Source organism: Oncorhynchus nerka, linkage group LG18 (assembly GCF_034236695.1).
Source record: "Oncorhynchus nerka isolate Pitt River linkage group LG18, Oner_Uvic_2.0, whole genome shotgun sequence".
Classification (NCBI taxonomy): domain Eukaryota; kingdom Metazoa; phylum Chordata; class Actinopteri; order Salmoniformes; family Salmonidae; genus Oncorhynchus; species Oncorhynchus nerka.
The window spans coordinates 33,433,643-33,446,129 of NC_088413.1; the positions used below are offsets into that span (position 1 = coordinate 33,433,643).

A 12,487-nucleotide genomic window follows, 5' to 3' on the forward strand; every position below is an offset into this window, starting at 1 on the left:
ATAAGATATATCCATGTATTTATAGTTTGTCCAAATTTGTTTATATGAATGATATCTGCCTTTTCTGCGAAAAAAAGAAAGTGACTCACTTGTTCTATAAATGTTAACCTGTGATAGAGTTTTGGGAAAACGTTGCAGAATACTTATTTACCTTTTTGAACACTACTCATGTTTCTGACATGAAGGATATAGTATGTTACTATTGCAATGATAACAAGACCATTGAAATTGTGATTTGAAAACAAAAATATTGTTGCCAAATACTTTATACACAAACAAAAATGCCAGAATTCGATACCAAAATGACAAATATTGTGGGTTGAATTGAATAATCTTGTTAAGACATTATCCATAGTAAATAACAAAAAGAATGACATCTTCCTGAATCATTATAATGAGATTTTTTTCTGAATGAATACAATCTTCACTTACATTTTTTTATATTTAATAATTTCTTGTTTATACTTGTTTTGTGAGACATGTCAGATGTAGGGATGTACGTTGTTGATAATTTTGTATAATGAATAATAATCTAAAAAATATATATATATAAAAATAAAACAAATTAAAAGGGGGGTGTAGCTAACATTCCACTCCTTGACACTCCTGTCATTTGCCAAAGAGAAAATAAATATTAAAATATTAACATTCTAATAGCAGAAGACAGAAACCGGGCGGTGTTTGTGTGTGTGAATCATCACAGATTAGAGTGCTATGCTTCAGAATCAAATCATGAGATACTGGCATCACTCAGGGCAGTGGGATTAGAATTCCATTTCACACTGAATTGTCAGATGATTTTGATATGCTCATTACAAATGGCTCTGGATGGTCAGAGAATGTGCCATTGTCACTGAGGTTCTGGTGGAAGTTTATGGTGCTTTTTTTATGCTCTGTAGTAGCTGAAGGTTTTTATGTTCCAAGACAAACAAAAGCACATTTGTTTCCTGGATAACAAAAGTGTACTGTGTCCATCAACACCCCAACACGTCAAAATACAATAAAACAAAGCATGTTTTATCTAAAGCAGTTAGCAAATTCTACAACTTGCATTCATGTCAAAATAACATGCATTTTAATAGAAACATATTTATTTCCATAAGCTTTTATCCGACAATAGGTGAATGTCTGCAGTAAACCCATTGGGGTTTTCACTGTTTTAATGTCTATGGGTTTTCAGCGTTGCATCCAACGTTTAGCCTACAGTGAAAGCGTTTCAGTGCCATAAAATAATATTAGAAAAAAAACGTATGATTGCAGTGACACTTTCGCCTCGTTCACAAGGAAAAAGTTAATCGCATGTGCATACACATCCTTGCATCTAATCTGTTTACAAGCGCAGTGTTACAGGCAAGGAAGTTTTGCAGGCACTTTTTGTGTTTTGGAAGTTCCAGTCACTCCCTAAATCGCCTGTCAACAATGGGATGCTGTGGCAGTTCAGAGGTAATCGGGTTGAGGGATATTTAAGACAAAACGTTTGTTACTAGCTAGCTAGACATTTTTAGATGTTCCAAACTAGTTGCTAACATTATCTGTTTGGGGTAACATACCCATTTAGCTACAAAAACGAACAAGTTGTTATCGACTGTCTGCAGATCTTTCGCGGCGTTGTCTGTACTGTATGTAGTTAACTATAGTTGTTTACACTTAAACAACGGACTACTTCTGTGTCTAAAATAAACGCTTTCATGTTAATTTAGGTGAAAGTAAGTTATTTAGTCAAATACTATACAGTTTTTCTGAGTGTTAGCACTGACTGAGGGAGAGAAAAAAGCACGCCAGGTTAAACCAGTGTTGTGCATGCACCAGGCGTTCACAGATGACGAATTTGATTGTTTCCTACTTTTATTTGTTAGCAAAAGCAGCGCGAGTGGAAACCATTGGAGGATCGAAGCTGCACGGATATTCCATGGCTCATCATATTCGCATTGTTCTGTATCGGAATGGTGAGTTTGCTGTGGTTTCTTTGTAGATGACCATGGGCGCGTTCGAGCTGATCACTTTCGTCAAGATTTTGACTCATTTTGGTCACCGCCTTTCAAAGTGTGTAGCGTTATTATAAACATTGTTCGATTTGGGACTACATGACGACTGCATGACTTTAACAACAACCATGTGATCAAAGGTCGTGATCTTTCGATTGCAGTCGCTCCTCACCACAGATTATCCGTTATATTGACCAGATAATCTGGAAAGCAGTCAGGAGGAGGCAAGATCAGGTGGGACCATTCTAGCCAATGAGAGGGCAGATACGCGTGCGACCAGGCACAACTGTCTTCATTAGTTACCACAGCCACAAAGTGTATCGTAAAAAGTCATGAAAACAAACATTTGCATTTTGGTCCAAATTTAAGGTTTAGGGTTAGGCATAATGTTAGCAGTGTGGTTAGGTTTAAAATCACATTTGGAGAAGTTAAATTGTAGAAATAGGCAGGGTTATGACTTTGTGGCTGTGTTAACTAGTGACGACCAGGCATAACTCTGATAGTTTGTTCTCAAAATTGCTGGGATGTAACATGTCCTTTTTATATTAGTATCAGCGGCAGGTTGCTTAGTGGTTAGAGCGTTGGACCCGTAACCGAAAGGTTGCTAGATCGAATCCCCGAGCTGACAAGGTAAAAATCTGTTGTTTTGCCCCTGAACAAGGCAGTTAACCCATTGTTCCTTGGATGTCATTGTAAAAAGGAGTTTGTTCTTAACTGACTTGCCAAGTTATAAAGGTTGAACACCCAAAAAATAACAACCTAATCATGACAAAAATTCTATTAGAGCAAATAAGCAAAACATTTTTTAAATGAAATTTGACACTCATTAACCTCGACAAAAACGCCACCTGCTGGAGACGACAGACTTTGGGCCCAGTTATCCCTCTCGCTTCGCCTCTTTCCTCTCTGTCCTCACCAACTGCAACTTGAAGTCAGAACCAAAGCATTGTGGGAGACAACCTTCTGTTTTGTTGGAAGCAAAAGGCACTACATGCTATTAAATTGTTGATGTTGCCACTTATCATTGGTTATTACCAATACACATGGACTATTTTGTGTGGATGACTATTTAGAGCTTAAATAGATATTTGTCCTTACATCCTTACAATCTAATTGCATAGGCCTACACGTGATCCACATTTCTAATATAAATAAATTAAATATCCTACTTGCTGACAATACAGCTAATGGGTTTATTTAAATATTACTGTAATGTTGTGTCCCATGTCATAGCCTACAACTTGTCTTGTCTGTAACATTGTTGTCACCAAACAAATTCAAACTTGTTGGGTGTATATTTAGTGTGAATACAATTGAATACGTATTGTAGGCTACACATGGGTCATTGTTGTCACGACTTCCGCCGGATGTCGGTCCCTCTCCTTGCCCGGGCGGCGTTCGGCGGTCACCGGCCTTCTAGCCATCGCCCATCCACTTTTCATTTTCCATTTGTTTTGTCTTTGTTTTACACACATGGTTTCAATTCCCCAATGACTTGTTCATTATTTAACCATCTGTTCCCCCATGTTTGTTTGTGAGTGATTGTTTGTATGTAATACGGCCCGTTATTGTGGGCTCGTTTATTTGTGTTGTATTTGAGAATATATTTGAGTAAATATTACGTTGATTACTCATATCTGCTGTCCTACTCCTGACTCCTCTACACCAGCTACACACAGGCTTATTACAATTGTAAGATGTTTTCTACACTGGCAATTAATGTGTGTTCGGGAAACCATCCCTTAATAAGCAAGTACCCCAGACACCAGTCATGGGGTCAATACCAAGTGCATATGACTGCTTGGCATATTGCTAGGCATATTGTTTCCCCGAGTAACTTATTTGAACTGATACACTGGTACGTGTATAGTCTAATACGTTTCTGTACAGTGAGCGTTTCCTCCTTCATGCGACTTAATCAAATTCTGCTTACTGACAAGCAACATAAAGGCTGAGAATGAAAGAAACAGTCTCTACTGATGCTGACCTGCAATCAATTACCATGCAGCAAGAACCTCGGACTCCATTTAGTCACATCTGTTACAAGTCTATGTTGCGCAATCACAAATAATAATGAGGAAGGTACAAGGGCGTGAAGTAATGGCAAACAGAGCATGTCCCATACGCTGCAACAACAAAGAAATCTGTCGGTGCATATGTACCTGCACAGAATTTACTCGTCGACTTCAGACTACAGACGGCTGCTTTCGCCTTGCCACTCAAACGCGCCCCATGCTGAGTGTGCAACACTTTACTCGGGCTTACATTGAGCACATGCAGATCTTATTGATCTCTCTTTTTGTTTTCAGTAAGCGGACATTATATAGAACTGGCACTGTTAACTGTAATGACATATGATAATATGAAGCACACTGACTGGTCAATCCAACCACATGAGGCATAGTGGTACATTGTTTGGCACCTATTCTGTTCGATTGCATGTATGGAATAAAATTACACTGTTTATGGTTCGCGAAGGTTATTCGATGGGTCATTTAGTACATGGCGTCATATACTGATTATTGTAATTACCAGCGTAGTTCAGCTCTACCCTGATATTGTTTTGTGCATTGTCATCATGATGATGGTGGTGGGGATGATGATCATGTTGTTATTAATGGAAGCTGCTTCCCCGGTAGGCCTGTATCGCTGGTTTCTCCATTTCCACGGGAGCTGCATCCAGGCTCATCTCTGGCTACGACAGCTACGGTAACACCTGCGGTCAGAAAAACGGGAAGATCGAGGGGGTCGAACTCAGTGGCCGGGATCAGACCGACAACAAGTAAGTCGCGTTGGGAATGTGGATCATCTCGAGATGGATGCTTACCAGTTATTAGCCTATCATGGAATAGCGAAGTAATAACAATGTTTTGGTTGAGATTTCCACTCCCATGACAGGGCATTTCTGTCAGACACTTTACTCTAAATCGTACTATACTCACTTCTTGTTACCTGTGGTCAGAAAAGACTGATGTGGGTCTGAAATGGCACCCATCTATATAATGCACTCTTTTTGACCAGAGCTGGGGTCAATAATAGTCCACTAGGGAATAGGGTGCCATTTCACATGTAGACTGAGTGCAACAATGTTTTGCATTAATTCATGTCCATGTTCTTTCTTTTGGGAAGATATTCTAATAAATGATTCATACATCCAGTCCAGTAAGTTTCCATTCTAGCAGTCTCTAGGAACAGTTTCAATGAGACAATGGGCTTTGTTTCTTAAACTGGGCTGGTTGCCCATTGACGTTTTGACTGAGGGGGCAGCAGGGGCGTTTTGGCTACAGAGATTTGACTGTTTGCTAAGCTCCATCCCACATCACATTTTACACAACCTACGTCAAAAAGTCCACTATGAAAATATACTGAGGACAATATGCAGTTTATTGTATTGCAAGATGGAACCGTACATTTTGCAACATTCAAGGATGTCACTCAAATGTGCAGATGTTTAGTTCCGTCTTACTTGACTTGGGCCATTGGCAAATACATTCCATCTCCCTCTTTTCAGGACGTTTTTATACTTCCCTGCATCCTTATTGAGGTCCTGTTCTTTGACCTTTCCCAGGTATGTCTTCTTCCTGGACCCCTGCAACATTGACATCCTGAACAGGAAGATCAAGTCCATGGCCCTCTGTGTGTCCAGGTGTCCAGACAGAGAGCTCAAGACGTACACTGACGTCAAAAAGTTTGCACTGCAAAATGGTGAGCGTTCTCTAATCCGTACTGTATGCATTTATTCCATTGGTAATTGGTGAAAATCAATTGCACAAAGTTTACTTCCTATTTCTCCACTTTTACATAGGATCGGAGCTCTGCTCATACGACATTCCAGTCTCCAGGTATCCAAGCCACGGAGAGAGATCCAAAAAGTGCCCCAAACTCCCCGTGCCACCAAGGTACGGTCCTTTTACCAGTGTCAAGTCAACAGCGAGTAAATATAATGACACTCGCGAGACTTATGTTGACGATACCATTTCCCCCATCCTCTCGCCTTGTGCAGTAAGTCTCTCCCGGTGTTCCACCGCTGCACCCCCGTGGACATCTCCTGCTATGCCCAGTTCGCTGAGGCCTTCGTCACCTTCGTCAGTGACAACAGCATGTTGCACAGGGTTATCGCCGGGGTGATGGCCAGCAAGGAGATTATCATGGGCCTCTGTGTGCTGGCTCTAGGTACTGTGCATTCTAAAGTGGCGTTTTATGTTCTACCTGTCCGTATAGCCTCCTAAAGCATAATAGTGCATATCCTAAATAACTTCTCTCACTCTCTGTATACTGCTTGATTTGATTGTGCCTCAGAGGCCTCTGCTCTCCCCCTAGAATGTTGCCTTTCCTGAGACGGGGTCAGGAAATGATAACAGGAAATGTCTCCTGGAGATCTGACGGCATCCAGGGCTCCATGCCAACTTTTTAAAAAAGTAGAAACGTTTAGGAGCACACAAAGATATTCGGAGCACAGTGGAGAATATTTGAGGTAACAAGCCGTTTTCTTTGCAGTAATAGTGGAAGCATGACAGTCGTGAATCTGCGCTCAGTGTATGCCCCATGGCACTCGGGCTGCAGTACAGTGAAGTCGCCTAGTCATTGCAACAATTATCATCTGGGTGATTTTCATTCTAGGCGCACTGGTGCTCCTAAATAAAAATGCCAGGTCGCACAGCAAAATATTTAAGCGCATAATGCAAGTAAAAAGGTCGCACTGTAGAGCGCTGGCATCCAAAATAAGTAGTCCCCCTTAAATTTACACGAAACATCAGCCTTGTGTTTCAATAAATATAGCAGCAAGAATCGTAGCGTTATACAATAATAAATGCATTTTTATGTCATGACAATAGCATCGTTTCGTCTCTTTTATTTCTATCCCCTCTGTCTCTAGTCCTCTCCATAATCCTGATGGTGGTGATTCGCTACATCTCTGTCGTGCTGGTCTGGATGCTCACAGCCCTCGTGGTTCTGGGCTCTTTAGGTAAGCTTCCCTCTTACCGACGTCTCAGTGATGTCATGAAAGAGACGGTCTTAACTAGTGATGGGCATTCCGAGTCTTTTCGGTGAGCCGGATCTTTTGGCTCCGCTCACCTAAAACGAGCCGTTCATTTGGCTCCCAAACGTCTCTTCCTTCATTCTGTAGTGCTTAAAAAAGGTATGAAAAACCAAATTTCTATTGTAAAGCCTAAAAGGTCGCCTAGCATTATGTCAGATTGTGAAATGTGAGTTCAAATCAATGTTACCTCATGAAATCAGATTGCTTGCAAAAACACTGCAAAAATTGAGCATGGACCAGAATGAAGCTTTCTCCTCACTATCTACTGTCCCTGCTGTAAGGAATTCCCATCTCCAGATAATGTTTCTACAACTGATCTCCAGATAATGTTTTTATAACTGATCTCCAGATAATGTTTTTATATCTGATCTCCAGATAATGTTTTTATATCTGATCTCCAGATAATTTTTTATATCTGATCTCCAGATAATGTTTTATATCTGATCTCCAGATAATGTTTTTATAACCGATCTCCGGATAATGTTTTTAGAACTGATCTCCAGATAATGTTTTTAGAACTGATCTCCAGATAATGTTTTTAGAACTGATCTCCAAATAATGTTTTTAGAACTGATTTCCAAATAATGTTTTTATAAATGTTTTTAGAACTGATCTCCAGATAATGTTTTTATATCTGATCTCCAGATAATGTTTTTACATCTGATCTCCAGATAATGTTTTATAACTGATGTCCGGATAATGTTTTATATCTGATCTCCAGATAATGTTTTTACAACTGATCTCCGGATAATGTTTTTATATCTGATCTCCAGATAATGTTTTTATATCTGATCTCCAGATAATGTTTTATAACTGATCTCCAGATAATGTTTTTATAACTGATGTCCGGATAATGTTTTTATATCTGATCTCCAGATAATGTTTGTATATCTGATCTCCGGATAATGTTTTTACAACTGATCTCCGGATAATGTTTTTATATCTGATCTCCAGATAATGTTTTTATAACTGATCTCCAGATAATGTTTTTATAACTGATCTCCAGATAATGTTTTTATATCTGATCTCCAGATAATGTTTTTACATCTGATCTCCAGATAATGTTTTTATAACCGATCTCCGGATAATGTTTTTAGAACTGATCTCCGGATAATGTTTTTATAACTGATCTCCAGATAATGTTTTTATAACTGATCTCCAGATAATGTTTTATAACTGATCTCCGGATAATGTTTTTATATCTGATCTCCAGATAATTTTTTATATCTGATCTCCAGATAATGTTTTTATATCTGATCTCCAGATAATGTTTTATAACTGATCTCCAGATAATGTTTTTATAACTGATGTCCGGATAATGTTTTTATATCTGATCTCCAGATAATGTTTGTATATCTGATCTCCAGATAATGTTTTTACAACTGATCTCCGGATAATGTTTTTATATCTGATCTCCAGATAATGTTTTATATCTGATCTCCAGATAATGTTTTTATAACTGATCTCCAGATAATGTTTTTATATCTGATCTCCAGATAATGTTTTTACATCTGATCTCCAGATAATGTTTTTACATCTGATCTCCAGATAATGTTTTTATAACCGATCTCTGGATAATGTTTTTAGAACTGATCTCCGGATAATGTTTTTATAACTGATCTCCAGATAATGTTTTATAACTGATCTCCAGATAATGTTTTTATATCTGATCTCCAGATAATGTTTTTACAACTGATCTCCGGATAATGTTTTTATATCTGATCTCCAGATAATGTTTGTATATCTGATCTCCAGATAATGTTTTTACAACTGATCTCCGGATAATGTTTTTATATCTGATCTCCAGATAATGTTTTATATCTGATCTCCAGATAATGTTTTTATAACTGATCTCCAGATAATGTTTTTACAACTGATCTCCAGATAATGTTTTTATATCTGATCTCTGGATAATGTTTTTATATCTGATCTCCAGATAATGTTTTATAACTGATCTCTGGATAATGTTTTTACATCTGATCTCCAGATAATGTTTTTCGAACTGATCTCCAGATAATATTTTCAGAACTGATCACCAGACAATGTTTTTATATCTGATCTCCAGATAATGTTTTTACATCTGATCTCCAGATAATGTTTTTATATATAATATCCAGATAATTGTTGTCGGGAGCTCAAAAAGCAGTAGTAACAGTATGCAAATCAGGAAGCCAAATGAACAGGTGCAATTCAATTTCCGCTGTTTGAAAAGAGCCGGCCGTTCTCGAACAACCCATCACTAGTCTTTACCTGGTTCTTCTCTGATATCCATCCAGAAACCAGTGTACAACCAGAAAACTACATTTTACCCAGTATGAGCCTGAACCCAATGGTAGCCTAATGGTTTCGTCCTTGTGCGTTTCAGGCGGGACCGGGGTTCTGTGGTGGCTCTACGTGGACCACAGGATGAATCTGACTGACCAGACTGGTACCACCCCAACACCCCAACAGCAGTTGGCCACAGGCAACGTCCAGGCTTTGCTGGTCTACGCTGTCATTGCCACCGTCTTCACGGTACGTGTGTGTGCATGCGTGCTTGTGTTGCCATGTGTTGTGATTTCTCTGTTTTATATGGGTACCGTGTGTTTATACTGTACTGTGTTTTCAAGTATTTGCTCTTCAAGACCAGATTTGTTTAAGGAACAAGAAAAAGACAGAAATGGCCAGACCCATATTTACATTTTAGACTTTTAGCTTATGCTCTTACAGATTTTTCACCCCAGGGACATTGAACCAGGGATATTGAACCAGCGACCTTTCGGTTACTGGCCCAACACTCATGATTAGCGTTCCGGTGGGAAGTTAAGGACTGGAATTTTGCTTAAATTCATCAAAAAAGTTAGCTTATAACAGTGAAACTTTTTTGTGGGATACACACAAGGCAATTCTAGCTCTTGTGGCATATTTTGGTTAAACTATCCCCAGTTCAATAAAATTGCAACCCTCTGCATGCACAGTGCACACATTCCATCACATGTGCAGTGCACTCTGCCATCACATGTACAGCTGATTCTGAAGATCTTGCTCACTAATGAGATGCTATTGAGCCCACACTACTACACTGTCTGAGCCAAGGACTACATGCATTCTGGTAAGTTTTGATTACAATACTAGGCGGGGTGAATGTATTTTATATGAGATACATGATTTTCTTTTAACATCTAAATAGTAGCCTACAGCAAAGTGTGTTTAAATCATTTCTAACTTGTTAACAATTTCTGCTAGTTAGTGTTTGCTACCGTGTGGGTTTTTAGGTTGCTTGAGCCTGTTAACATTTCTAGGGCAGGCGTTCCACTAGCGGAACCCCTCGACAACATTCCGCTGAAAAGGCAGCGCGCGAAATTCCAAAATATTTTTTTAAAATATATAACTTTCACACAATAACAAGTCCAATACAGCAAATGAAAGATAAACATCTTACCTCTTAAAGCTAGGGGGCAGAATTTTCACTTTTGGATAAATAGCTGCCCAATTTCAACTTCCTGCTGCTCATGCCAAGAATATAAGATATGCATATTATTCATAGAGTTGGATAGAAAACACTCTGAAGTTTCTAAAACTGTTTGAATCATGTCTGTGAGTATAACAGAACTTATGTAGCAGGCAAAACCCCAAGGACTAACTGTTTCCCATCTCTGTTCCCTATATTGTCTTTGCCATTGGATATTTAATAGGAACCTATGTTCAGTTCCTACCGCTTCCACACGATGTCGCCAGTCTTTGGAATATGGTTGAGGTTATTCCTTTGTCTTATGAGGAAGTAGGCCAACTCGGAACAGGGGACACTTTTGTGAGTTGCGCAAGACGTGAAGAGCAGAGCTTTTTCTTTTCGTTCATGTATTGAATACAGATTGCCCCGTCTACAAGTAGTTTGAAATATTTTGGCAAGTTTATAGGCAACTTTTGAAATATTTTGTAGTGACGTTGTGTTTTTCTAAGCTGTTTTTTTCTGGATCAAACGCGCTTCATAAATGGACATTTTCGATATATATGGACGGAATTAATCATACAAAAGGACCAATTGTGATGTTTATGGGACATATTGGAGTGCCAACAAAAGAAGCTCGTCAAAGGTAATGCATATTTTATATTTTATTTCAGTGTTTTGTGTAGCGCCTGTTACGCTAGCTCCTTTGTTTACTGCTGGTGCAGATGTCTGCAGGCTATTAGATAATAGCTTCTTATGCTTTCGCCGAAAAGCATTTTTATAATCTGACATGTTGGCTGGATTCACAACGAGTGTAGCTTTAATTGAGTATCGTACATCTGTGATTCAATGAAAGTTTGAATTTTATAGCATTTTATTTGAATCTGGTGCTCTGCATTTCCCCTGGCAATTGGCCAGTTGAGACGCTAGCGTCTCCCCTATCCATAAGAGGATAATTATCTACCCATCGTGTCCGATTTAAAAAAATGCTTTACAGCGAAAGCACAACATATGATTATGTTAGATCATAGCCAAGTCAAAAAAAATACACAGCCATTTTTCCAGCCAAAAATAGGAGTCACAAAAAGCAGAAATAGAGATAAAATTAATCACTAACCTTTGATGATCTTCATCAGATGACACTCATAGGACATCATGTTACACAACACATGTATGTTTTGTTCAATAATGTGCATATTTATATCCAAAAATCTCAGTTTATATTGGCGCATAACGTGCAGTAATGTTTTGATTCCAAAACATCCAGTGATTTTGCAGAAATACTCATATTAAACATTGATAAAAGATACAACTGTTATTCACAGAATTAAAGATAGACTTCTCCTTAATGCAACCGCTGTGTCAGATTTTTTTTAAACTTTACGGAAAAAGCATAATCTGAGAAAGGCGCTCAGAACCCAATCCAGCCAGAGAAATATCCGCCATTTTGGAGTCAACAGAAGTTAGAAATAACACCATAAATATTCACTTACCTTTGATGATCTTCATCAGAAGGCACTCCCAGGAATCCCAGTTTGACAATAAATTACTGATTTGTTCCATAAAGTCCATCATTTAGCCACTTGTTAGCGTGTTCAGCCCAGTAATCCATCTTAATGAGGCGCAGGCACTTCGCCCAGACAAAAACTCCATTTACAAGTTCCATTTACAGTCCTTTAGAAACATGTCAAACGATGTATGGAATCAATCTTTAGGATGTTTTTAACATAAAACATCAATAATGTTCCAACCGGAGAATTCCTATGTCTGAAGAAAAGCACTGGAACGAGAGGTAACCCTGTTGGGAGCGAGCGTCATGAGACCAAGGCACTATGCCAGACCACTCAAACAGGTCTCATGAGCCCCTCCTTTATAGTAGAATCCTCATTCAAGTTTCTAAAGACGGTTGACATCTAGTGGAAGCCGTAGGAAGTGCAACTTGACTCCATAGACACTGTGTATTTGGTAGGCCAAGCTTTGAAAAACTACAAACCTCAGATGTCCCACTTCCTGGTTGGATTTTTCTCAGGTTTT

At 38.8% G+C, this 12,487-nt stretch overlaps 1 protein-coding gene across 1 annotated transcript in view; it reads left to right on the forward strand.

Annotated features, from left to right (window-relative positions):
* The first annotated feature begins 1,194 nt into the window (after positions 1-1,194).
* LOC115145787 (choline transporter-like protein 1) overlaps positions 1,195-12,487 on the forward strand; it is a 38,543-nt gene continuing 27,250 nt past the window's right edge. Inside the window, exons 1-8 of the mRNA XM_029687298.2 lie at positions 1,195-1,443; positions 1,857-1,946; positions 4,625-4,767; positions 5,554-5,690; positions 5,791-5,884; positions 5,989-6,158; positions 6,862-6,951; positions 9,392-9,540. Of these exons, the coding sequence (XP_029543158.1) occupies positions 1,300-1,443; positions 1,857-1,946; positions 4,625-4,767; positions 5,554-5,690; positions 5,791-5,884; positions 5,989-6,158; positions 6,862-6,951; positions 9,392-9,540 (1,017 nt within the window). The 5' untranslated portion in view covers positions 1,195-1,299. The remainder of the gene's footprint in view (positions 1,444-1,856; positions 1,947-4,624; positions 4,768-5,553; positions 5,691-5,790; positions 5,885-5,988; positions 6,159-6,861; positions 6,952-9,391; positions 9,541-12,487) is intronic.